The sequence below is a fragment of the Carcharodon carcharias genome, chromosome 4 (genome assembly GCF_017639515.1).
Source record: "Carcharodon carcharias isolate sCarCar2 chromosome 4, sCarCar2.pri, whole genome shotgun sequence".
Classification (NCBI taxonomy): Eukaryota; Metazoa; Chordata; class Chondrichthyes; order Lamniformes; family Lamnidae; genus Carcharodon; species Carcharodon carcharias.
The window spans coordinates 49,217,255-49,243,956 of record NC_054470.1 but is presented as its reverse complement, the minus strand read 5'-3'; the positions used below and the strand labels follow the sequence as shown (position 1 = coordinate 49,243,956).

General features: G+C 43.7%; 1 protein-coding gene across 3 annotated transcripts in view; it reads right to left on the bottom strand.

Annotated features, from left to right (window-relative positions):
- The window catches only part of dock8 (dedicator of cytokinesis 8), a 312,431-nt gene that overhangs the window by 182,717 nt on the left and 103,012 nt on the right, over window positions 1-26,702 (bottom strand). For all 3 annotated transcript variants that reach the window (XM_041186616.1, XM_041186617.1, XM_041186618.1), the window contains 8 exons: window positions 25,834-26,009; window positions 21,493-21,564; window positions 20,247-20,373; window positions 14,256-14,468; window positions 13,841-13,926; window positions 12,662-12,728; window positions 6,903-7,052; window positions 5,737-5,817 (listed from right to left, as the gene is read on the bottom strand). In XM_041186616.1, the coding sequence (XP_041042550.1) occupies window positions 5,737-5,817; window positions 6,903-7,052; window positions 12,662-12,728; window positions 13,841-13,926; window positions 14,256-14,468; window positions 20,247-20,373; window positions 21,493-21,564; window positions 25,834-26,009 (972 nt within the window). The remainder of the gene's footprint in view (window positions 1-5,736; window positions 5,818-6,902; window positions 7,053-12,661; window positions 12,729-13,840; window positions 13,927-14,255; window positions 14,469-20,246; window positions 20,374-21,492; window positions 21,565-25,833; window positions 26,010-26,702) is intronic.

The window sequence follows — 26,702 nt, the reverse complement described above, 5'->3', positions numbered from 1 at the left end:
CATGTTTTGTTATGGATTATGATTTAAGCTATAGGCTCAAGAGAAGGCAGTGAGTGGGGGGGGGGGGGGGGGGGGGGGGGGTAGGAGGGTGGAAGGGGGGTGCTGCGGGAGTGGGTGATAGTGGAAACAACTGCGGCAAAGCGGTTCGAGTCTGTGAGTGTGTTGGTGGGGGATGACCGGAAAAAAACAAGCAAATTATTTCTCAGCTCAATCCAAAGGGATTCCATCTGGAACCATTTTGCATTTAAACTCTATGCTTTATTGCTGTAATATTAGGGTTGATATCTATCCCACAGAGTCAGATGCATATCCCGGCAGGCATCCACGACACTCAAGGTGTATCTTGCATGGCCACCACATCAAAAGAGGCAGAAGAAGCAGCCAACAATTCTTTTCACTCGTGGAGCCACCAACATTGAATGCATTTTTCTATTGGCAGGCCCTTGACTGGAATTGTATTTTTGTTTGGGTTGATGGATGGCAATGGGGAATCTAGGCTAAGATATTTCTGAAAGCTGGGAGGTTGACTTGCCTCTGTGCATTCAGCATACCAAGTGTCCACCAGATCCCACGCTGAGAATGAGGAAACACCTGGGGCAGGATCTTCCCCTCGCCAGGAGGGTGCGGCAGGTGGGCCTGGGAACGGTCATGAGATGGACCACCTCTCACAATCGGGCTCCAACCGTGTTTCACGTTGGCCAGCCAGCGTGGGATGGGGGCTGGAGGAGTGTGAGTACCAAGGTCTGCGTGTGCGCAGGGGAGTGCGCACTGAAGGCTCCCTGAAGGCACAGAGCCGCCTCACAGAGCTGAAGAATTTTAAATTCAAAAATAAACATTTTACAAATGATATAAACATGTCCCCGCATGTGACTCAGTTACATGAAGAGGAACATGTAAAAAATGATGTTAAATTTTTTTTTAAGTAACCGGTGGAAACCTCATCCTGCCTGTGGATGAGGTTTCGTAAAAAATGCAAAGGCCATCTGGCCGTCTGGCGCAAAATACAAATTAATTAATTGTTTAAGGGCCTTAATAGGCCTCTTGATTGTTGGCAGGCGCGCTGCCACCTCTCTTGCACGCCCGCCGATCGAAAGATTGTGAGAATGCGCGATGATGTTGGGGCGCTCGCCCACCCGCGGGACAAAAAATTCTTCCCCCAGTCTTCGAATGCCCTCCCCTCCCTGGCCATGCAAGTTTTGCATCGCATGGATTACCACTGTCTTATTGTAATAAATGGACTTAAGGTACTTGGAAATCCAAACAATTAGAAGCGTTGTCAATCCATTTCAGTGCTGAAATCCTTCTCAAACCAAACTCCCTGCCCTCACTCAACTACCTTTATGGCTTTATTTTAATGTCACCTGGCTTTTCCCTCAAGCCTGCAACCTTGAAAACAGTGCCACAACATATGTACTAAGTTGGGCCAAGGAGCAGGTTTTCAATTAGCTAGTTTTTAAAACGACATTATTATAATTGAATTAAACGATGACTACCAAGTGTGATGAAGAGATATTAATGTCTATAATGTTACTAGAAATTATTTTTGAATTGTAATTGTAATAGTGTCTGTGGCTATGGGAAAAATTTTCCTGCCGTTGGGGGGGAGGAAATGCGGGAGCGGGCCCACCTCTGATTGACGCCCCCAATTGGGGGGAGTGCACTGCCATTTTACGTGGGCGAGCCAATTAAGGCCCACCCAGCGTGATGTCTGCTCAGAAGTGTTACGCGCTCCCTGTGCAGCGGGTCGGGGGGGGGTGGGGGGGATTCCCTCAGCTGGGAGTGTGTTCTTTCACGCATGTGCATGAAAAAGCACACACATCTCCCTGAGGCCAAATGCTGCCTCAGGGAGATCAGCTTGGAATTAAACTTTGTAATATAAATGATAAAAACATTTCCCTGACATGTCCCCTGATGTGACATTGTCACATGAGTTGGGACATGTCCATAACGTTTATTGAAACCTTTAATGAAAATTTAAGTGCCCTCATGAATCCTTATCCTGCCCATGGATGAGATTTCATACATTTTCTGAAGCCCACCAGGGCTCCTGGCCTGCCCACCAACCTTAAGGTTGGACAGACACGTCCATTAATGACCTTAATTAGTTTCTCACTGGCCTCAATAGGCCGTAGATAGGTCGGCGTGCGCGCAGCTGACTCGGCTGTACCCCAGCCGACCTGAAAACAGAAGTGATGTCAGGAGTTCCATCCGATGTCATTTTATGTGTCTGCGAGCGGGCCCTGCCTCCGCTCACCGACCAGAAGATCCTGCCCTATGTGTGTGTCTGTGTGTGGCCTAATTGGATTAAAGCCAGCTAGTCTAGGTGCTTTAATGTACAGTAGTTTAAGATGTTAATTAGATAAACATAAGGAGAAGGTAAAGTGTAAATTTGCATTCGGTGAATAAACCATTCAAAAGAATGGGCAAAATCTTGCACCTAGCTGGGAGACGCCAAGCACCCCAATGTGTTTATATTACTAATAAAATTGGTGGAATGAAAGGATTATTGTTAGGAGAGGTAAAATTAAAAACCTAGCAATACAATGGAAAATTTACACTCAAAAGAAACACTAGGTACAAACAGAAAGGAATTTACGGGTGTAAGTCAGAGGCATATAAGATTTAACCTGCCTGTAAGCTTACCACTGTGTCTGCAAAGGAACCAAACTGCAAGGAAAATCATTTTGAATTCATAAGGATAAATTTGCTTTGCCTAGTGTCTGTTTAAATTCTAAGGGGCAGGATTTTTCCATCAGTGAGCTGGGGGCGGGGCCCACTCACCGACGTGAAAATAATATGGGATGACATTGGGGGGAACCCCCGATGTCATCCCGCCCCATTTAAATATTCAGGAAGGTGGGGGCACAGCACGATCAGCTGTCTGCCTGCCGACCTGTCAATGACCAATTGAGGCCATTGACAGGGTAGTTAAATCAATTAAAGGCCCTGCCCATCCAACCTTAAGACTGGCGGGCAGGCCAGGAGCTCCGAAGGGCTTTTGAAAAAACATGAAACCTCATCCACCGGCGGGATAAGGTTTCATGTCAGTTTTAAAAATCTTTAATAAAGTTTCTGTGATATTTATTAACATGTCCCATCTCGTGTGGCTTTGTCACATGAGGGGGACATGATAATAATTTTTTTATTTGTCTACTTTTAAACTTTCAAAAACTTTCAGTGTTCTCCCTGAGGAGATGTGCGCTCTTTCACGTGCATACATTTCCATTGTATTGCTAGGTTTTTAATTTTACCTCTCCTAACAATAATCATTTCATTCCATCAATTTTATTAGTAATATAAACACATTACTTGGCGTCTCCCAGCTAGGTGCAAGATTTTGCCCATTCTTTTGAATGGTTTATTCACCAAATGCAAATTTACACTTTACCTTCTCCTTACGTTTATCTAATTAACATCTTAAACTACTGCACATCAAAGCACCTAGACTAGCTGGCTTTAATCCAATTAGGCCACACACAGACACACACATAGGGCAGGATCTTCCCATCGGGTGGTTCTTAATTGGCCCACCCACTTAAAATGGTGGTGGGGCCCATTTCGGTGGCTGTGATTGGCTGCCCACCGGCTGCTGAGCCGGTGGGGCCTGCCCCATCAAGGGCAAAATTCTGCCCATGGGTTATTGTTAGTCTATGGGTTATTATTGCCTTGGTGAAGATTTACCTGTGAGTGATTAATTTGGGGATTTGTTTAAAAGTTATTATGGTAGTAATTTGTAGACATGTGTATGTGTTTAATTTGTTGTTAAATTAATAAATGTTTAATTTATTTTTATATAAAAACCCTCTTGAGGCTTGGTGGTCTTATTCCTGAATTCAAAGCTACATCTCAAACATAGTAATTGAAAACATAGGTTATGACAGTGGTTTAAGTTTGCCTCTGGGATTTAAACAACTCAGCCTTTACCAGCTGCTGTGTCATAACACGAGGTAAAACGAGACAAAATAGTTAAGTTTTCCTATCATTCCCCTAGTACATTAACTCTACTATCAGAACATCTAATTGTATTTTGAAAAAAGCCCAATTTTTTAGCCTATATTTACCTGTTTGGTAGACTGTACCATTTATTACTCTTAAAGAAATATGACCTTAACTTGAATTTTCTTTAGATTTACTTTTAGTTATTTTCTATTTTATGTCCTCTAATCCATCTTTCTTAGCAAGCATCACAGTAACAAGTTGGCTACACTACCTCTACTGTAATTAATATATTATATACTTCAATGAGGCATTCCCTTGAATCTTTTCTTTCTCAACTGTAAAGCATTACAGTCATTACAATCTTTCCTCAATAGCATATTCGCTCTGAGTTGGTCCATCATTGGGTGAGCACAGCCTTCATAAAGGGGGTTGTGATGATGGCAGTGGACTTGCTAAAGAATCCTCACTCTTTTGTCAGCTTTTCCTTTGTCACCAATTTGCTCCAGCAAAGTTTGTTAAGAGTGAGAGTAAGGTAAATAATAAATTATAATTTTTTTTCTTATCCGTTCATGGGCATCACTGGCTAGGCCAGCATTTATTGCCCATCCCTAACTGCCCTTGTTCAGAGGGCATTTAAGAGTCAACCACATTGCTGTGGGTCTGGAGTCACATGTAGGCCAGACCATGTATGGATGGCAGATTTCCTTTCCTGAAGGACATTAGTGAACCAGATGGGTTTTTCTGACAATCAGCAATGGTTTCATGGTCATCTTCAGGCTGCAATTCCAGATTTTTATTGAATTCAAATTTCACCATCTGCCGTGGTGGGATTCAAACCCAGGTCCCCTGACCATCACTCTGGGTCCAGTGACAATACCACTACTCCACCACCTCCCCCATTTAATAAAAAAAACAAGTGATATGATGACAGGCGGGGGCCAGGGAGTTAGACAGTGGCAGGAGATGGCGGCGGGTCGGGGTGGAGTTTCTTCAAGAAAATTAGGATAGAATGAGTTACAAAGGAACTTCACTAATAAACATTCTGCCTGCCGCTGATCCGATCCTAAAATCCCCCATCTCCCAGCCTCTTCGCCTGGGGAGGTTAGAGGCAGAGGTGGGGTACAGTGATTGGATCTGTCAATGTGCTATCCACTGACGTTATATAATGTGTTGGAAGCATTTGGAGCAAATGCAGAGAGGTTCTCCCCTTTAAAAGTGACCTGTAGGTTTATTGACCTCTCTTTTTAAAATAAAATGAAAGGCAGCATTTCACAACTTGTTTGATCACATTGAATGCCTGAGTGCTGGGGGAAGTTAGAGTTTTTTCTGAGTATATAGTATTGTGTGTAGAAAGATAAATTACCCTGTTTTTCTCACCATTATTATCTGAAGTGTATTTGATACAGGTTATACTAGAATTGAGATGGTGGGGGAGGGTTAAAGCAGAGGGGGTGGGGAAGCGAGGGGATGGGGAATAAGGGACCTGGAAATAGGAGAAGCACCAGGCCTGTGATTTCTCTCCCTGGCCCTGCATTCACCCATGCACATGGGAAAAAGTGATGCAGCAGAGCAGCAAACACCCCTTCCCATTTCCCCTGCATCTGCATTTTTCTATGTGCTGGCCCTGGCCGCTGAATGTTTCCTATAGGCAATGAAGGGTTAAAATCTACATGAAAGCATTTGGGTGATAGGTACTGGTAGAAGTAAACCTGCTACTGTCTGCCAAGGGGAAAATTTTTATGAAAATTGTGCAGAATCAAGAAAACATTAGAAGAAAAGTAAGAAAATATCAGATACCTTTGCTGACTCAGATTCTTTCATTACAAGATATGGTTCAGCACATTCTGCAATATCGCCCTGCTGAAGGACTTTTTCAATCTAAAAAACAGCAAAAACATATGATAGGTGAGTAACTAGGGCATAGGAGTTTACTTAGCTGGATTAACCAACAGGCACCCTCTGAAGTAACACACATGTCTCTCTTAGACCATATCTTTATCCTACAGTTCAACTTAAGTACTATTTTCAATAGATTGTTCAAAAGAACAAAATCAAAACACTTAGTCCTGATGAAAGCCTTCAGCCTGAAATGTTAACTCAGTTTCTCTCTCCACAGGGGCTGCCTTACCTGCTGAGCGTTTGCAACGGTTTCTGTTTTTATCTCAATAAATTGTTTCTGGTTTAAACCTGACGTTGACATCCGTGTCCTGAACCTGATATTGTCATGCTTTGCTTCGCCCCCTCCTTGCCAATCAGCTCTTCACACTATTTTATTACTTTTAAATTTCAAGTCTAACTAATGCCAAGCTTCTGCATTAATTGAGGCGCTGGAAAACTTGTGGTTACTTTAACAGAATCTCAGACCGAGTTAATTCCTAATCGCAAAATCCCACATTGTTTCATATTAAAATTCAGAAAAACCAATATACAATGCATTTGAAATAAAACTTTAGTTGGCTGCATTCTATCAATAACACATTTTTATTAGGGTGAGAAGTAATATAATGCTCAGTTAATACAAAACAGCCTTGAAAATGATCATGTCCACAATGGCTGCAACGTGCCTGTAGAATTGTTTACCTTGTAATTGATGTCACAGATTAAGGAGGGCCTTTAATTTTTAAATATCTTCCCATTATAGCAATCTTAGATGTCAGTAATGCTAAACATCCTCAATGCTCAGCGCTGCTAACAGTACAAATGAGAGGAGATGCACAATGTAAATGTTATTACAATATATACATGTACTCATATTTGGGTGGATGTATTGTACATCCTCCTTTAGTTTTAGTGAAAAAGCCAGGAACTGGCAGAGAGCAGGGAGCTGGTAGGTTTGCTCATAAAGAAATTCCTGTCATATTCTGGAGTGATGGTTAATTCCAGCAGAAAATCCTGGTCCTAATTTCCAGTGTAATCAAGCAGCCTCTTAGCACAGGACACTCAAATAAACTGAAGCACTTTACCTTCATGACCAGGTATATGTCCGGCGAAGGGTAAGTAATGGAGAAGATGGCAGACCTACTCAGACTGGATGGTGCCATTTGATTTGTGTGTGGACGAAGAAAGGCTTTTATCTGGTCAGTGTTTAAATCACAGTAAAAGTTTTCTGAAATCTGAAAGAAAAATGACATTCAGTTTTTAGAGAAGAAAACTAAAAATTCTTTTCACATCATGTAGAAAAATATTAGCTTAACATCTGTTGGATTAGGGGTTATGGAACTAAGGTAGATCGATAAAGGTAAGATTCGGCATGGGAGAATTGAATGCCAGAAGAGTGGAGGGGCTGGATGGCTGACTGTTGTTCCAGTGCTGCAGAAAAAATATCTCCATTTTCTCAGACTCGATAGGGAAACTAAGATGGCATTGGCTCTTGCTATCCCCTACCCTACTTTTGTTCCTCCTTCCAAAGGCTCTGAGACAGACTGAGGAATGGTTCCACATTTATCAGCAAACCTCTATTGTTTTAGCCAAGTGCCACTCCTCATATGGAATCATGCACCTGGGCAGTGAGTACTTGCAGGATATTCAACCATAAATAAATGCCACAGCTGAGCTTCTAAAGTAATCGAGTCAGCTTTTCTCAGGTAGTACAACTCTTATTTCTGATGCAGCAGGGTAAGCCTTACTCTGATACATGAACATGTAATCTAGACTGGCGTTTCAATATTTCTTTTTATTTGTTCAGAGGGTGTGCGCATTGTTGCCATTTATTGCCTAAATGCCCTTGAAAAAGTGGTGAGTGCTACCTTCATGAACTGCTGCAGTTTATGTGGTGAAGGTACACCCACATAGGACTGAGTGGTTTGTTAGGCCATGACAAAGGGCAGTTAAGCATCAAGCATATTACTGTTCTGGATCTGGAGTCACATGTAGGCTGGACAAGGTAAGGAGGGGCAGACTTCATTCCTGAAAGTGTATTAACTGTTTTGTGCAACAATCCAGAATTAACTAGGTCACCAATACGGATACTAGTTCTTAAAAAAATTCTAGATTTATTTAATTAATTGAATTTAAAATTCCTCAGCTGCCATGGTGGGATTCGTACTCATGTCTCCAAATCATTAGTCTGGACCTCCAGACTACTAGTTCAGAAGTGTTGCCACTTTGCTACTATCCCCCACCACTGGGGAGTGTGCATCGTTCCATATGAATCTTTCAGGTGAGATGTTAAATTGAGACCAAACCTGCTTGTTTGAGGGTGTAAGCTTTTTCAAAGAAGAAAAGATCATTGTCCTGCTTGATATTCTTCCCTCACTCTAGGTGTACCTACACCGCATGGATAGCAATTAGGGATTGGCAATAAATGCTGTATTTGCCAGTGATGACCACATCCCATGACTGCATAAAAAGCTAACACCACAAATCATATAATATATCATTTATTGCATTTGCTGTTGGTGGGTAGCTGCTGACCTTGGGATAGAAAAACAACAGTGGCTGCATTTCAGAAGCAATCCATGAGCTCTTGAGTATTTTGGGATTTCTCGAGGATGTGTAAATTCAAGATTTTTTGTATTCTTTCACGGGGCATGGGTGTCACCTGCTAGGTCATCATTTATTACCCATCCCTAATTGTCCTTGAGAGAGAGTAGCGGTGAGCCATCTTCTTGAACCACTACAACCCATGTGCTTGTAGGTACACCCAGGGTGCTGTTTACACAACAACAGTGATCAATGGATGGCGATTGAGAATGGGAATCGTGACTGATGTTTCCTCTCCCTAACTCAATTACAATGCTGCAATGGCTACCTCTTTGAAATGAGCCTATGCTGTTGAACCCTCAGGCTTCGCTGGTACAGTTCCTCATGAGTGATCAGATGCTTTAATTTGGAAATCTTGCCAAGGACTATGCTAGTATTTTCTACTCACTGAAAGCAACAACATTTTTCAAAGGCCTGAATTTTTCAGGTGGCGGGTAGGCTCGGCGGGAGCAGGTGGGGGCGGTCGCAGAGCCAATTGACACTCGTGATCGGCTCCGTGCCACCATTTTACGCGGGTGGGCCAATTGAACCCTGCCCAGCATAATACATGAGCCGTAGTGCTCAGTGCTACCTGTGCCGGCAGGGGGAGAGTCGGGGCCAGCGCTCTTCCACGCATGCGTGCGAAAGAGAGCTTCAATCTCTCTGAGGCATGGAGCTGCCTCTGGGAGATTAAAAGGCTTTTGAAAAAAAAGGTTTAAAAATTTATTTAAACATGTCCCCTCATGTGACTGTGTCACATGAGATGAAACATGTTTTTATATTTATGAAATTTTAAAAATTTATTTAATAGAAGCTTTAGGAAACCTCATTCCGCTCGTGGATGAGGTTTCCTAAAAAACGTGATGGCCGCTTGGCCTTTTCGCCTGTCACCAACCTTAAGGTTGGATGTGCAGCATTTACAATTACCTTAATTAGTTCCTGAATGGCCTTAATAGGCCATTTACTTATTGGCGGTCGCGCAGCCGACTCCAACGCACACCTGCCAAACAAAACATCGCAACTCAGTGCGATGACGTTGAGACGCATGCCCGATGTCATCGTGCGTCATTTTATGGGTCGGCGTGTCAGACCCGCCCTCGCACGCCGACTGAAACATCCTGCTCAAAGTTTCATTTTAGCTTTTTTATTCATTCATGGGATATGGGCATTGCTGGTAAGGCCAGCATCTTTTGCCCATCCCTAATTTCCCATGAAAATGTGTCTGTGAACAATTTCCTTGACCTGCTACATTTCATGTACATCCACAATGCCGTTAGTTAAGGAATTCCAGGATTTTGACCCAGTGAAGATGAAGGGATGGTGATAAATTTCCAAATGGAAAGTGTGACTTGGAGGGGAACTTGCACGTGATGGTGTTCCCATGTGCTTGCTGCCCTTGTTCTTCTAGGCAGCAGAGGTTCTGGGTTTGAAAGGTCCTGTTGAAGGAGCCTTGGCAGGTTGACGCAGTGCACGTTGTAAATGGTACACACTGTTGTCACTGTGGAGGGAGCAAATGTTTAAGCTGGTAATTGGTCTAATTAGGTGGGCTGCTTTATCCTGGATGGTGTCAAAGCTTCTTGACTATTGTTGGAACTACACAGCTCTCCAGGGAAGTGGGGAGCATTCCATCAAATTCCTGACTTGTGCCTTGCAGTTGGTGGACAGGTTTTAGGGATTCAGAAGTTGAGTCTCTTACTGCAGAATATTCAGTCTCTGACCTGCTCTTGTAGCCACAATATTTAAATGGTTGGTCCATTTAGTTTCTGATCAATGGTGACCCCAAAGTAATTTTGTTGAATGTCTAGGGAAGGTGGTTAGATAGTCTCTTGGTGGAGATGGTCTTTGCCTGGCACTTGTGTGGCATGAACATTATTTGCCACTTGTCAATCCATTCCAGTACATCAGAATAGTACAATCTAGTTTTCAGTCACTGGAAATTTAACCCCAATATGTTCTGAAAATGTACATACTGTCTAGCTAAGTCACTGGCTGCAACAAGTTCACCCTGCAGGGAGTGCTATTTTTGGTCATCTATAAGTTTTCAAAAAAACTATATACAGTATGACAGATAGGTGCTGGCAGGTAACGCACAGCATCAATAAATAGGTGGGTTCTATAGAGCTAATTTCGATGCATGTAAGTACATGTGTGGACTTAGGCCTTTCTGATTCAATTTTAGGTAATCTGGAGAAGAAGAAAATGGAGAAATAGCTCCCCACTGGAAGAGCTTGAGCAATAAGAAGTTAATTAAGAGAAGTGAGTCTATCCCAGCATAGTTGGGAAGAAGAGGGTTCTATGGCAGTCTTGAATCATTGGATATTTTTCCAGCTGCCTCGAGCCTTGTTCTATCTCAGTGGGTATATACTTAGGGAAGTTGACCATGTTAAGGAGGAACATCTTTGGAGAAACCCTGCAGGTTTAGGACACAGTAACCTGTTTTGGCTGGACTGTTTTCAAATCAAAGGAGGGCATGTTAATAATCATTAGTGTCCAGGTTATCCTTCTCCCTAGCAACTGGCTGAATCTGAACTGGACTTCACCAACTTTGTGTCATGATGAGTTTTTGATTACATAGCCATACCATAACCAAGAGCGTCTAACTTCCATCTTGGTAACATTGCCCGATTCCAACCATGTCTTAGCTCATCAGCTGCTGAAACCTTCTCCCTGCCTTTGTTACCTTGAAACTTGACTATTCCAATGCTCTCCTAGCTGGCTTCCCACCTTCCACTGTCCATAAACTTAAGCTCATCCAAAACTCTGCAGTCCATATCCTAACCCAAGTTCTGTTCACCAGTCACCACTGTGCTTGCTTACCCAGACTGGCTCCCATTTGAGCAACACCTCAATATTAACATTCTCATCCTTGTTTTCAAATTCCTCCATAGACTCACCCCTTCCTTTTATTTAAAGCTTCACCAACCCTACAACCCCAAATTATCGGCACTCCTCCAATCATGACCTCGTGAGCATCCCTGATTTTAATTGTTCCAACATTGTCAGTCGTGCCTTTAGCTGCCAAGACCTTAAGCTCTGGAATTCCTTTCTGAATGCTTTCTGCCTCTCTATCCCTCTTTCCACCTTTAAGTCATTCCTTAAAACCTGCCTCCTTGGCCCAGCTTTTGGTCATCTGTCCTAATATCTACCTTTGTGGCTCAGTAGGTGGTGGCATAGTGGTATTATCATGACTAATATTTCAGAGACCCAGGATGATGCTCTGGGGACGCAGATTCGAATTCCACCATGGCAGATGGTGAAATTTAAATTCAATAAAAAAAAATCTGGAATTGAAAGTCTGATGATGAAATGAAACCATTGCTGATTGTCATAAAAATCCATCTGGTTCACTAATGTCCTTTAGGGAAGGAAATCTGCTGACCTTACCTGGTCTGGCCTACATGTGACTCCAGACCCACAGCAATGTGGTTGACTCTTAAATGCCCTCTGAACAAAGGAAATTAGAGATGGGCAATGAATGCTGGCTTAGCCAGCGACACCCACATCCATGAGTGAATTAAAAAAATATCAAATTTTGTTTGATAATACTCCTGTGAAGCAGCTTGGGGCGTTATAATAAATGAATTACTTTATATAATTTTAAAAATTCATTCATGGGATGTGAACATTGCTGACAAGACTAGCATTTACTGACCATCTCTAATTGCCTTCGAGAAGGTGGTGGTGAGTTGCTTTCTTGAATTGCTGCAGTCCATGTGGTGTAGGTACATCCACAGTTCTGTCAAAGAGGATTTTCCAGGATTTTGACCCAGCAAATTGCAAGTTACTAAGGTGGTGTAAAGGAGGAAAATCCTCTGTCTACAACAGTTTCTATTACATCCATGTGCAAAATTGTACAAATATTTCCTCAACTGACTTTTTTTTAATCAAAGAAAAGATGAAAATGCTATAAATACAGCCAATGCCCATTAATAAACAAAGATATTGTTCTTTGACATGGGTTTTCAAGTATTTGCTAGTTATGTGTTTTTCATTACTTCACATTCAGCTTCCATATAAACAAAACTGGATTTGTTTCCTTTCTTAAGGAAATTGTTTCGTAAATTAAAAAAGGATATAACATAAATTTATCAATCATGTAGTTGCAGTGGAGGGAGCTTGATGGAAACACAGGATAATTAACATTTTTTATTTCATAAGGACCAGCTTAGGCAATAGGTTACAGATGCAAAGTGATTTACACAGGCTAGTTAAATGTCCTTTATATACAGCAATACATATATATATAAATATATATAATTACCTTTTTCTTCTCTTTTAAGTCATACAAGGCTAAACTGGCAAACAGTGGCTCTACTTCAATTTCAAACCTGTCAGGGAAAGGATAAAAAGATGCTTGAGAAATTTGACAACAGCAATTTAGAATAAAAAAGTTGTCAAGAGTTTCAAAGCAGCTATGTTTAAGAAACATTCCTTCTACCCTGTTATGACAAACCTTGACAATCACAATAACAAAACATCACCATGAACTTTTGAAGCTACTGCTTTTCAGTACACAGTTTATTTTTGAAGTTAAGACACACTTTGCAGTCACTAATTTAATTTAAAATCTTCTGAAATTAAAAAAAACATTTATATTTAACTGCAACAAGAATAATCATAGTTCTTTTGAAATTGCAAATGAGTCAGAAGTACTACACAATAAACTCGAAAGGAAAGTATCATAATGATAAAAATTATGATGGATGGTCTTAATCACTGACATAACAACATCGATAACACCAAAGCTGTACCATTTAAACACCCTAATGTTCAAACTACTATACAATTAATTTGTTATTAAAAAGAGAAAATGCAAGAAATACTTTGTGGATCAGGCACTTTCTGTGGAGAGAGAAACGGAGTTAACGTTTCAGATCAATGACCTTTCATCTGAACTAGAAAAAGTTTGAGATGTAACAGGTTTTAAACTAGTACAGTGGCAGGAAAAGGGAGCATGGGAAAGAAAAAAAGGGAAGGGTGGAAGCCAGAAAAGATTAAATGACAATAAGGGATGATGGTGCATTGTGAAAGGAAAAGGAATGGCACAAAAGTAAAGAAACGAAAGATGGGTCCAGCGATGGTGCAAATGGTAAAACCAGAATCATCACCAACTTCTGACTGACAAGATGGGAGCAGAGGTTATGAACAGAAATTGTTGAACTCAATGTTGAGTCTGGAAGGCTGTAAAGTATCTGATCTGCCCAAAAATTTCCAGAATTTTCTGTTTTTATTTCAGAACATTCAGCATTTTAATTTTTTCATCAGTTATAGCCTTTTGTTACTAACTCCAGCAATTTGTATTCAAGAATACTTCTAAATAATGTTAGGGTTTTCTTGAATTAGAACATTACTTTTGACTCCTGTTATAGTAACACAATTATACTTTACAACCAATACATCAGGTAGATTTATGATAAATGTGTTAAAATGTGAAAATTACTTTAAGATTTGGCACTTTACATGGATCCTGTGGCCCATGTGTTCTTTTGGACAGTCAGGAACTGGACGAATTTCCACAGCATCTTCCTAGCAACAGAAAGGAAAATGTTGAGAGCATGTTACATATTTTAAGAGGAATTGCTATTTACCCTAAAATAATCATGGCTCTAATCCAATTAAAAACATGGTATCAGTTAGCAATTTTTTCAGACTTATTCTATGATTAGCGGTACTGTAATTGTTGATTTAAAGGGTATTTTCTCTTGAAAGAGAATTATGACATTTTCAGAAAACAACTTTTTTAGCTTTGCTTAAGAGAGCGTGCATGTGCTTTTGAAGTTGTAAAGTATTCAATTGAACAAAAACAATAACTATCCTTTTACTCTTGTTTAAACAAATTGTAAAATATTTATAACCTCATCTATTGCTGGATAGAGGGCAAATAGTTCTGTCTGTCTATTGGCTCTCCGTGTTTCTTCATTTTGTTTGTCAAACTCTTCTGGAGTATTGGGCTGAAGTATATTTTCCAAGCAGGTATCTGGCTGCAGGCTTCGAAGGTCAAAGTCACATGATGTCAACGTTGCCCTCCCAGACTGCACACATAAAACTGGATGAGGTCTTGTATCATCCTATAGAACAAAAAACACGACTGATTATAAGGTCAGATAAAGGCACACAGCATATAACTGGCATGCTCGCCAAATCAGTAGTTTTATTTTGGGCTAGCAACACCACTACTAGCTGCATAAACTGCTCTCATGCCACAGTAAAGGCTGACAAGCAGTAGGTGTAGACTGAGGTGAGTAAGGTACGAGTCAGGAAAATTACTTTCCTAAAATTGCTACTGTCCTTTAAATCAGGAAAATCACACTCTCAAGGCAAGTGCTGAGAGTACAAGCCTTTCCCAAAGCAGCAATTCGGTCCCACTATTTAAGTGCTTTTGAGCAAGCCAGTTTCAATGCTGTATGGGCAGAGTTTTTCTGTTGACGTGCAGGACCGGATCCCACATGCCGATGCGTAAAATGATGTGCGGTGACATCGGGCAAGCATCCCAACGTGGCGTACGCCATCGCAATATTCCGTTGGATGGGCGTGCAGTAATATCCGATGTGCGCCCGCCATTAATTAATGAGCCACTTAAGGCCCTTGAGGTGCCAATCGACGGTGATTTTTCGGCGCTCATGCAATCTTCACATGGGCCACAACAGACAGGCGGGTATTTGTATAAACCTCATCCACAGGTGGGATAAGAGGGCTCAGTGGGGTTGCGAGTGTGCTCTGTCAAATATTGTTTTTTCGAAGTTACTGATACTTGCCTGTGTGATCTGTAACACTTCAAAACGCATACCAGCTGCTTGGACTGGAATCACAACCTTCAGGTCAGCACTCTGCAGTGAAGAATCTTTTTTGGGCCTGCATGTTTCAGGAAACCTTCTGTTAGCCTGGGAATGGGAGTTGAACTCTCCACTGGAGGCACCTCCTCTGAGGAAGAAGGGAGGGCTAGAAGGGGGAGGAGGCCAGGATTGTACATTCAGCCTTCAGGGGAGCCACCTTTGGGACGACAGGCATGGGCACAATGGGTGCAGGGCCAAGAGGTAGTCCAAGGCAGAAGGGGCTGCAGAAGACGCCACTATCCTGCTGCCAGGGTATACAGGCAGCGAAACAGCTACTTCAATATGTCTAAGGTGCAGTGCCAAAGGAGGCTCTGTCTCTCAAAGGAGACAGTCAACTATATCTGTCAGATGATTGGGCCCTCGGTCTCCACTAACCCTGAGGGTGGACACACCATGCCAGTGGCTCTAAAGGTCACAGCTGCCCTCAACTTCTATGCCTCTGGCTCTTTCCAGGGCTCGGTGGGTGATCTTTGCAGTATCTCCCAATCAGCTGTCCACACTTGTGTCAAGCAGGTTACAGACGCTCTGTTCAGGCGTGAATTGACCTTCATCCACTACTGTTGGGACCAGGCAAGCCAGACGCAGAGAGCCAGAGGCTTTGTGGCCATTGCTGACATCCCCTGCGTGCAGGCTGCAATAGACTGCACACATGTGAACATCAAGGTGCCAGCGGGTGAGCCCAGTGCCTTCGTCAACAGGAAGGGCTTCCACTCCATGAAAGTGCAGATAGTGTGTGATCACAGGATGCTGATTCTACAAGTCTGTGCAAGGTATCCAGGCAGCTCTCACAACACCTACATCCTCAGACACTCCCAGGTGCCGGGGTTCTAAAGTGCTCCAGCCCAGCTGGATGGATGGCTGCTGGGTGACAAGGGCTATCCCCTCAGAAGGTGGCTAATGACGCCTCTCTGCCATCCAAGAATAGAAGCTGAGCAGTGATACAATAGGAGCCACGCCTCCACAAGGGCTGTGGTGGAGAGAGCCATTGGTCTTCTCAAAATGCGCTTCCGATGCCTGGACCATTCAGGGGATGCACTCCAGTAACCCCCAGATCGTATGTCGCTGATAGCAGTTGCATGCTGCGCTCTCCACAATCTTGCACTGAAAAGGGGCAACGCTGTGGACGAAGAAGATGCAGGCACAGTGGTTGCAGCTGCACACGATGAGTCCAGTAGAGTCCAAGAATGAACACGTACAGGGAAATGCTGAGGGGGTAGACACTGACCCCGGCATACTCCAGGGAGGCAGCGACACCCGGGAGGCTTTAATCCAACAGACCTTCAGCTAGCACACCACATATGGATCTCCAGGACAAGCATGGGCTGCAGGCTCCATACTTGATGCCTGTGTGCAGCATCTGCCTGGTTTTTAGGAACATTAACTAAGGGCCTTGATAATAAAGCTGAATGTCCCGCAAATCACTCATAACATTATTGGTAACTATCCACCTGCAGAAGAAAAGAGGCACCCTCAGCCATGGTGACATGTCTGAATTTAATATTATAACAAAAGGAACTTAAGAAAACAAAACGAAAAAGTTGTTAAACATCACATCAACTCATGAAGACCTCATTGCGGGCCAACACAAAAGCACCAGTGATAAACCCGTGGTGTGCCTAAGGTGTCTTATGTTTACATTTTCAGGTGCTACGTCTTGGTGCTGCTCCCTCGCTGGGAGTGGCATCTGAGACAGCCTGCTCACTCTGCTGTCCTGTTGGTCTCGATGACCTTGGCGGGCATCCTCTGGCCTGTGAAGCCTGTGCTGGCTCTGCCTGGGCGGGATCTGCCAGTTCCATAGCTGTCATCTCCCCAGTCGTCACAGAATCATCAGATGCAAAAGTCACTAGCGGAGGGGCGGATGAGCTGCCGCTCTCATCCGGAGTGCTGTGAGAGGAGCCCACAGAGATGACAGGCAGCTGCTACACCGACATGAGGTCACTTCAGACCTACTTGCTCACCATGGATGGACGGGCACCGAGCTGGGAAATTTGGTGCCCAGAACATCTCCCACACTGGCACTGTCCAGCTGAGGTCAATGCCGATGTGAGGGCTTGCTGGTCTGAGCGCATCCCCAGGAAGCCCTGATTGGTGTCCTGGAGGAGCCTCTCCACGAGAATCACTGCTCTCTCCATGGAAGAGGCATGGCGCTTGGCCATGGTCTAACCTTCCATAGCAAGAAGGCACAAGCACGTGGAGCACAGAAGGCAGCAGATGGATTGGTGCCAACGCCACCTTGAAGCTCCCCTCCCAGCATGTCATCACCCTGACTTTGACATGTCCTGGAGTTCCAGCACTGCGCCTAGGTGCAGCTCCTCCAGGTTTCCCCCAAAATAGTAATGTGGGTCTCAGTGTACCACATGCTGCGGGTGCAGAACCCATCTCATCACCACCCTCTCAGGGTGACCTCGGAATGGGCAATATCTGCTGGTCCACCCAGTAAAGGACACATGCTGTCAATGATTCAATGCAGTCACTACACTCCAACTTGGGGGTGGGGGGGTGGTACAGGCACCAGGGGGGGAAAGCCTATCTGCTGGGTTAAGTGACCAATGCCAACATGGTGCTCACCCTTCCCAGGTGCAACAGGTCATTGAAACGCTTGCGGCACTGGATCCAGGTGCGTCGCACCACATTGTGGGAGCTCACCACCTCCACTACCTCCTCCCGGGCATGTTTCGTCATGTGGGGGGGGGGGGGGCCTCCTCCTCCAGTCCTGGGGTACCAGGACCTCCCGCCATGCTGCCACCTCCTCAAGGATGGCAGCAAAGCAACTGTCAGAAAAACGAGGGGCACAGCGCCCACCTCCCCCACCCCCCCCCACCCCTGCCTGGCCTGCTCATCAGCAACGCTCTGGGGAGCCCTTCCACTGGCCATGATTTACAGCCTTTGAAAGGCTCCAGGAGCTTTTTAAAACAGGCCGCCGGGTCGACATTGGACCCAGTGGTCATTGCAGTCCCACCGCCGCCCACCCACTTCCGCTGTCCTCGGGAGCCGCCATGCATGCTGGAGGGGACTTAATTGGCCAGCCTTGGGTAAAATGGCAGTGCGGAGCCATTCACGGGCAGCGATAGGATCTGTGCCTGCCCACGTCCACCCACGCCTGCTCCCGCACTGCCCGCCTGACAGGCAGAAAATTCTGCTCTATGACTTCCCACTGTCCTCTTGCTTTGAGGACCCCGACAAGAATAAGTCATCCTCAATCCTGTGGGACTGACTAAGAAGGTGACACGTTCCACACAGCTCGGAAATATGTGCACTGAGCTGTTAAAATCCAGATTACTAGGTTAAATTGTGAGTTAATTGCTATTTAACTTATTTAAATATCTGGGTGTTCCAAACACAGCCCTGTTAAATGTGGTGGTGAGCAGAACATGTTGGGTTCCCCACATGCCATCATTTTCCTGGATTTTAATTCTCAGCCACATCTTCGCAAATCCCCCTTCGGCAGGTAAAATTCTGTCCAATGTGGTAAAAGCCAATTTTCACTATGATGTGTGTATCAGTAAAACTGTCAGCATATTCTATGCGGAAGTATGGTGAGGCATCGTGTATCAGTACTGGAGTTTATTGAACTGTAGTGCTAGAAATGTAAAGTATTTCCCATTAGGGTAGGGCATCATTCTTGCTGTACAACTGTTTATTTACACATAAATATAACAAGCTCTTTCAACTCACAGCAAGTCGAGCAGCTTCTACACAAATATTGCAATAATTGTAGAACTTGACAGGTGAAAAGGATAACTGCCTGAAGATTCCAGAAATAATTACTGTTTCATATAAGGAAATGAACAGCCACCATATTGACAGATGATACCCACTAATGAACCACATTTGAAAGAAGGGTTTAGAAAAGGGGAACTAAGCCACTGGAGGGTTAAGAAAGGACAATTAGAGTGAAAATTGCTTCAACTGGATGAATACACTACTTCGCAGTCAGAACAGAGCAATATTAGTATAGAATTGGGAGCAGGCCATCTGGCTTGCTTTCCTCCCTTTACATTTTTCCCCTATATTTCTGTCCACCTTTCCTGAAATCAGGGATTGACCTTCGGGTATGGTTACCTGAGCGGCGGGTGCACACACAAAAAAATCAGGCTGTTTTTTCTTCTTTTTGTTCCCAGAAATTTGAGGCCAATGAAAAAGTAACATTGGGTAGAATTTTTCCATCAGCGAGCTGGGGGCGGGGCCCGCTCGCCGACGTGAAAATGATGCGGGATGATATCGGGAGGAACCCCCGACATCATCCCGGTCCATTTAAATAGTCAAGAAGGCAGGGGAAATGCGCGATCAGCTGTCCACCCACCAACCTGTCAATGGTCGATTGAGGCCATTGACAGGATAGTTAAATCAGTTAAAGACCCTGCCTGTCCGATCTTAAGGCTGGCGGGCAGGCCAGGAGCCCCAGCCAGCTTCTGATAATACATGAAACCTCATCCACCGGCGGGATGAGGTTTCATGTCGGTTTTAAAAAACTTTAATAAAGTTTCCGTGATATTTATTAACATGTCCCATCTCGTGTGACATTGTCACAAGAGGGGGACATGTTAATAATTTTTACAGTTTTCTGTTTTTAAACTTTCAAACACTTTCAGCGCTCTCCCTGAAGCAGCGCTTAGCCTCAGGAAGATGTGTGCTCTTTCGCAGTTGGGGAATCCCCCCCCCCCCGGCCCGCACAGGAAGCTAGCGCTTCCCATTGGGTGTCACGCTGGGTGGGCCTTAATTGGCCCGCCCACTCAAAATGGCGGTGGGGCCCGTTTTGGCGGCGGCAATCGGCTGCGTGCCCGCCACCGAGCCAGTGGGGCCCACCCGCCCATCAAGGGCAAATTTCGGCCCATATATTCTAGAAACTAACATTTCAAAAGTTAATTGGCTTCATTGCTAAAACATATAGTTACCAGAGACCTTTGCACAGTTTATAATTTTCATTGACAGCTAAATACTAAAATGAGAAAAAAGAACAAAAATGAAATGTAACGGGGCAAAAAGGGATTCTTGAAATAAATGAACAGATACCTGAAACTCTTGGCTGACTGTATCGCCGCTGTCTTCTGATTCAAACAATTGCTTTGGAAGAGTCTTGAACAGATCTCTCCTCAATTCAAGTCTGCTTGAACTCAAGGTCCCATTTTCTCCTTGGTTCCTGAACACCAGGTGTTAAAATGAACATCAGTTATTACAACAATATTTCAATGTCTCTGCTAATAATCGTAAGACACAAAACTATTGCTTGAGGTAATGGCAGCTACTTAACAAGAGAGAAAACTTTTAGCACTTCCAGCATAATGTGCCTGCCATTATGGTGGGAGCATGATAGAAGGAATGTAAATGAAATCAGGAACCAGATACTTCAAGTTCTGAACTTGGTTCCAGGATTGGGGAATCACTCACATCAAACAAAACCATTGGTGTAAGAATGGGCAAGGGACAAAGACAAAGAATCCTTAAGTTAAGAGTTACTCTTTTTTAAGCCCTCATTGGGAGTGGGCATTGTATTGACAGAAGCATTCTTATCAGCCAAATGGCAGACATAGGGCATATCAAAGGGTCCTGAGCAGAATCACGCCTGGACCCCTGAAGAAAATGTCGGAATATTAAACATTTTGTTCTAAAATGTAACCCCATACCTGTCTATAGGAAACCGCTGGGATCAGTGTTGAGGAGTTTCTGGGGTGGGGCTGAGCAATCCCAATCCCACCCCTTTCAACACTCCTATCACCTGCTAACTCTTCCACTGATGTCTATGGTGGGTTGGTACCCCAGATGCAGCCATAGCGGTGTGAGGACCCATTATTACTACGTTAATTAAGTGACCTTCCATTGAGTCCACATGAACTTTGGTGATATTAGCTGTGGGCATCTTGGTTGGGCATCTCTTGGCACTTATACCACAATGTGCTTCCCCACTCTCCACTGCTGAGGATGTTTGGGGAGCATTGAGCAATGGTGGGCTTAGTGGCCTTTACTTGTTGATCTTTTTGTACGTTCCTACATTTTATATACATAGTACAAAATGTAAAATATTGCAGACATTGGAAATCTGAAATTAAAACAGAATGTGCTGGAAAGGCTCAGCTAGTTCTCAGATATGTAGTATTGTCTGGTTCACAAAATAATACAATTTCAAAGCTCAAAGTATATTAATATTTCCCACTATATCAAAACTTATTTGGAATTTACAATTTTATGATTAACTTGACAATCTTCCAATCAAAGGGTTGTCCTTTATTTTATTTCAGTAAAGTTAGAATTGTTAACCTACTTTCTGTTGACAATGAGCCAATCTTGAGTGTAGGTCTGGACACAGTCTCGTACAAGTGGATCTAAATCAACCCTAGAAATTAAAAAAAAAAATTGAACAAATTATCCCCGTTAAATGTGAACTTATGAGCTGATAAGAAAAAATATGAAGGAATTATGTACAAAATGCTACATACAAATGACACTTCTTGAGTTTAATCACAAGAGAAAGTTTTCTTCTGTGTGCTACATACGAAGTGTAAGCTTGGCTCAGTGCTCTTCTCTCCAAGTCAAGATTTTGTGGCTTCAAGCCCTACTGCCAGCCTTGGAGATACAATCTCAGCTCACACTGTAGTGTAACAGTGAGGAAGTACAACATTGTCAGAGCCCAGAGAGTTTTGATGGACATATCTCAGAAATTGGGCGAGCAAATCAAGGAAATTTGCCTGGACCAATATTTTAGCATAAATTAGATGCTTGTGAAATTTCTCAGAAAAAGTAGCACTATGTCAGTCTTGAACCATAGTCCTCAGCTTTTTACAGTTTGTGTGGATGACTTGGATGGAGGGACTGAAGGTATGACTGCTAGATTTGACATGAGGATAGGCGGGGTGGTGGATTGTTGAGGGGGGTAGGGAGGCTGCGAGGTGGCGTGGATGGGTTGAATGGGTGGGCGAGGGTCTGGCAGGTGGAGTATGGTGCGGGCAGGTCCATTTTGGCAGGGAGAATAATGGAGAAGCTTGTTGTCTGGATGTTGAGAGATTGTGGAGCTCTGGGATTCAGAGGGATCCGGGTGTCCTAGTGCATGAATCACAATAAGCTAGTATGCAGATACAGCAAGTAATTAAGAAAGTTAATAGAATGCTATCATTTATTGTGAGGGGAATTGATTACAAAAGTATGGAGGTTATGCTTCAGTTATACAGGGTACTGGTGAGACCACATCTAATGTACTGTGTACAGTATTCATCTCCTTATTTAAGAAAAGATGTAAATGCTTTAGAAGCAATTCAGAGAATGTTTACAAGACTAATACCAGGAATAGGTGGGTTCTCTGATGAGGAAAGGTTGGATAGGTTTTGCTTGTATCCACTGGAATTTAGAAGAGTAAAAGGCAGCCTGATTGAAACATATAAGATCCTAAGGGGTTTTGACAGGGTGTATGTGGGAGGATGTCTCCTCTTGTGAGAGAATCTAGAACTAGAGGTCATTGTTTAAAAATAAAGGGTCACTCATTTAAGGCAGAGATGAGGAGAAATTTTTTTCTCTGAGGGTCACGAGTCTTTGGAATTCTCTTCCAAAGGCAGTGGAAGCCGAGTCTTTGAATATTTTTAAGGGAGAGCTACATAGATTCTTGGTTAACAAGGCAGTGAAATGTTATCGGGGGTAGGCAGAAAGGCAGGGTTGAGGTTACATTCAGATCAGCCACGATCTTATTGAAAGGCAGAGCAGGCTCGAGGGGCTGAGTGGCCTACTCCTCCTAATTTATACGTCCGTATTGTAACCTCATCGCCCAACATATCCCCCACTCTACCATAACTATCAAACCAGGAAATCAATCCCAGTTTGATGAAGAAAGCAGGAGGTCTTGAGGAGCAGCACCAGGCATACTTAAAAATGATGTGTTAACCTGGTGACGCTGCAGCACAGGACCAGTTGCATTCCAAACAGTGGAAGCATGCAATAGACAGAGCTGAGCAACCCCACAGTCAGTGGATTGGATCTAAGCTCTGCAGTCCTGCCACATCCAGTCATACACGGTGGTGGACAATTAAACAACTAACTGGAGGAGGAGGTTCCATAAAATCCCTATCCTCAATGATGGGGGAGTCCAGCACATCAGTGGAAAAGACAAGGTTGAAGCATTTGCACCCACTTTCAGCATGAGTGCTGAGTGGATGATCCATTTTGGCCTCCTCTGGTGGTTCCCAGCATCACATATACCAGTCTTCAGCCAATTTGATTCGCTCCACGTGACATCAAGAAATGGCGGAAGGCACTGGAAACTGCATAGGCTATGGGCCCGGACAATATTCCAGCAATAGTACTTGTCAGGAAGATATAATAATGTCCATAATGTTATTGGAATTTATTGTAAAATAGAATCTGTGTCTATATGGGGAGAATTTTCTCCCTGTTGGGTGGGCCGGTCAGGAGCGGGCAAGGAGCCACCATTTTATGTAGATGGGCCAATAAAGGCCTGCCCAGGGTGACGCGTGCTCAGTAATGCTCAGCACTACCTATGTGAGTGGGGGGAGGAGGGAGAGTCGGGGCATGTGCTCTTTCGTGCATGCATGCGAAAGGGTGCAGAAATCTCGCTGAGGCACGGAGCTGCCTCAGGGAGCTAAAGTTCAATCTGAAACATCAAAATAAAAAAAGTTAAGAATCATTTACACATGTCCCCTCATGTGACGGTGTCACATGAGCTGGGACATGTTTGTCAAATTTTTGAAAAATATTTATTAATTTAATAAATCCTTCATGAAACCTCATCCCGCCCGTGGATGAGGTTTCATGAAAATGCGAAGGCCGCTTGGGCTCTTCACCTGCCCACCAACCTTAAGGAAGTTAAGTTTGAAATATTAATTGGGTAAACATTGGAAGTTTTGGAATGTGAAGTATAAAGGGGGAAATGTGCATTCTTAAATAAACTGGACTAGATTGTTTTCAAAGGAGGAGAGAAATGTTTCACCTAGCCAGGTGAACTTAGTTAAAAAGTGTGTTTATTTTTCCTAAATAATACTGGTAAAACTTAATGCTATGAGAGATTTTTATTATCAGAAAGATAAAGTCCAAAGACATAGTGAAACAACTGAATTTGCATTCAAAGTGGAAAATATGTATAAAGGAGCAAAGGCTGTTTGTAAGAGTAGGCATTTTTTAGATCTAATGGGTGAGAAACGCCTTCAGCCAGTATTTACCAAACTGCTGCCTCCAGGGACTGAAGTGCTGAGAACTCACTTTGAATTCGACTGTTAAAGGTATTGTTTACTTTGCCTGGGTCTTTTAAAATCTATGTGTTTTACTGTTGCTTTAATGTAGGAGCAACTGGGAATCAGATTATCTAGGGGATTTAAAAAAATGATTGTAGCAGTAATTTGTAGACACATGTATATGCTTTTAATCTTTTCTTTTATTAATGAATGTTTAAGTTAGTTTTATAAAAAGCTCTCCGAGAAGGAAATAGGGAGAGTACAGGGCCAACATACTTTGTAAAGACAAAGGGTGGGACCAACAAATCCAGGAAACCCTGGATGGCGAGGGATATACAGGGTTGGATAAAGAGAAAAAGGGATGTTTTTGTGACTGGATGCCTGTGTCCAGTGGGGTTCCACAGGGATCGGTGTTGGGTCACTTGCTGTTTGTGTATATATAAACGATTTAGACTTGAATGTAGGGGGGTTGATCAGCTATTTTGCGGATGATATGAAAATAGGTGGGGTGGTAAATAGTGAGGAGAATAGCCTTAGATTACAGGAGGAAACAGACGGGCTGGTCAGGTGGGCTGATCAGTGGCAAATGGAATTTATTCCGGATAAGTGTGAGGAGATGCACTTGGGCAGGACAAACAAGGCATGGAATACACGATGAATGGTTGGACCCTGGGAAGTACCAAGGATCAAAGGGACCTTGGTGTGCATGTCCACCAGTCCCTTACAGTAGTGGGACAGGTAGATAAGATGGTTAAGAAGGTGGGATATAGATACTTGCCTTTATTAGCTGAGGTATAGAATATAAGAGCAGGGAGGTTATGCTGGAACTGTATGAAATGCTGGTTAGGCCACAGCTAGAGTACTGTGTGTAGTTCTGGAATCTGCATTATAGGAAGGATGTGATTGCACTAAAGAGAGTGCAGAGGAGATTTACCAGGATGTTGCCTGGGCTGGAGAGTTTTAGTTATGAGGAGAGATTGGATAGACTGGGGTTATTTTCCCTGGAGCAGAGGAGATTGAGGAGGGACGTGATTGAAGTGTATAAAATTATGAGGGGCATGGATAGGGTAGACAGGAAGGAACTTTTCCCCTTGGTGGAGGGATCAATAACCAGGGGGCATAGATTTAAGGTAAAGGGCAGGAGGTTTAGAGGGGATGTGAGGAAGAATTTCTTCACCTAGAGGGTGGTGGGAATCTGGAACTCACTGCCTGAAAGGGTGGTAGAGGCAGATACCCTCATAACACTAAAGTGTTTGGATGTACACTTATGATGCCATGGCATACAAGGCAATGGGCCTGGTGCTGGAAAATAGGATTAGAATAGTTAGGTACTTGTTTGACTGGTGCAGACTCGATGGGCCGAAGGGCCTTTTTCTGTGCTGTAGACTTCTATGACTCTAAGAATTCAAAATTGTATATCAATGTATTACCCGTTTTCAGGAACTGAAGGCTGCACAGTCCTGCATTCTCTCGGAACAAAAGTAATCTCTAGGTCATCATCGGGGAAGTCACCCAGGTCTTGCTGAAGGTCAGGATCTACAATACTGAACTGCGACATCAGGAACTCTTCAAAGTCCACTGGCACCACAGGGTCATAAAATGGAGGCTGGACGGAAGCAGAAAAAAGCTAGAGATTAACATATGAGGAAACAAATAAAAAGAATTCAATATTTACTTGAATATAATGCTATTTGATTTATTAGTAGCTAACAGAATCTTGTACCTTCCCCATGGTGAGTTTGTTGGCGTTACATAGCAAGGAGGGTGGTGGGTGCAGACCCCATCACCTTCTCTTCTCCATCCTGTTTAAGTCTGTGACAGGAAGGCTCCTGGATGGCCTTCCAATTCTGTGACCAATTGAGGCCTTAATTGGCCAATTAATGCCAACTTAAGGGCCTCACCGCACTGCTGGTATTAACACAGTGGCGAGTGGAGGGCTCGTTTTTCAAGATTATTTATGGACTCTTAGGCAAGTGGCCCCTTGTACAAAGGCACGGTGCCTGATTGAAGCACCTGGCATTGGGAAAGAGGGGGCCTGCTGAAAGCTAAACTCCTCCCTTGGTGCTGACCCTCTACCTCGCGACTCCCCCGTTCCACCATCACTCTCCTGTGGCCTGGGATACAGCGCTGATCCTAGGCCTCGGGTGGGCGTTGAACCGGCAGCAGCCAACCCCTCGCTAGTAGTGCTGCCATTCAATACAGCTGCTGGCTTCTGATTGCCTAGCAGCTCTCAGTGCGTAGGACTTCTGTCCCAGAGTCCTTGATCCTGGGGAAAGGCCCACTGCTGGCCTGTCAAGTG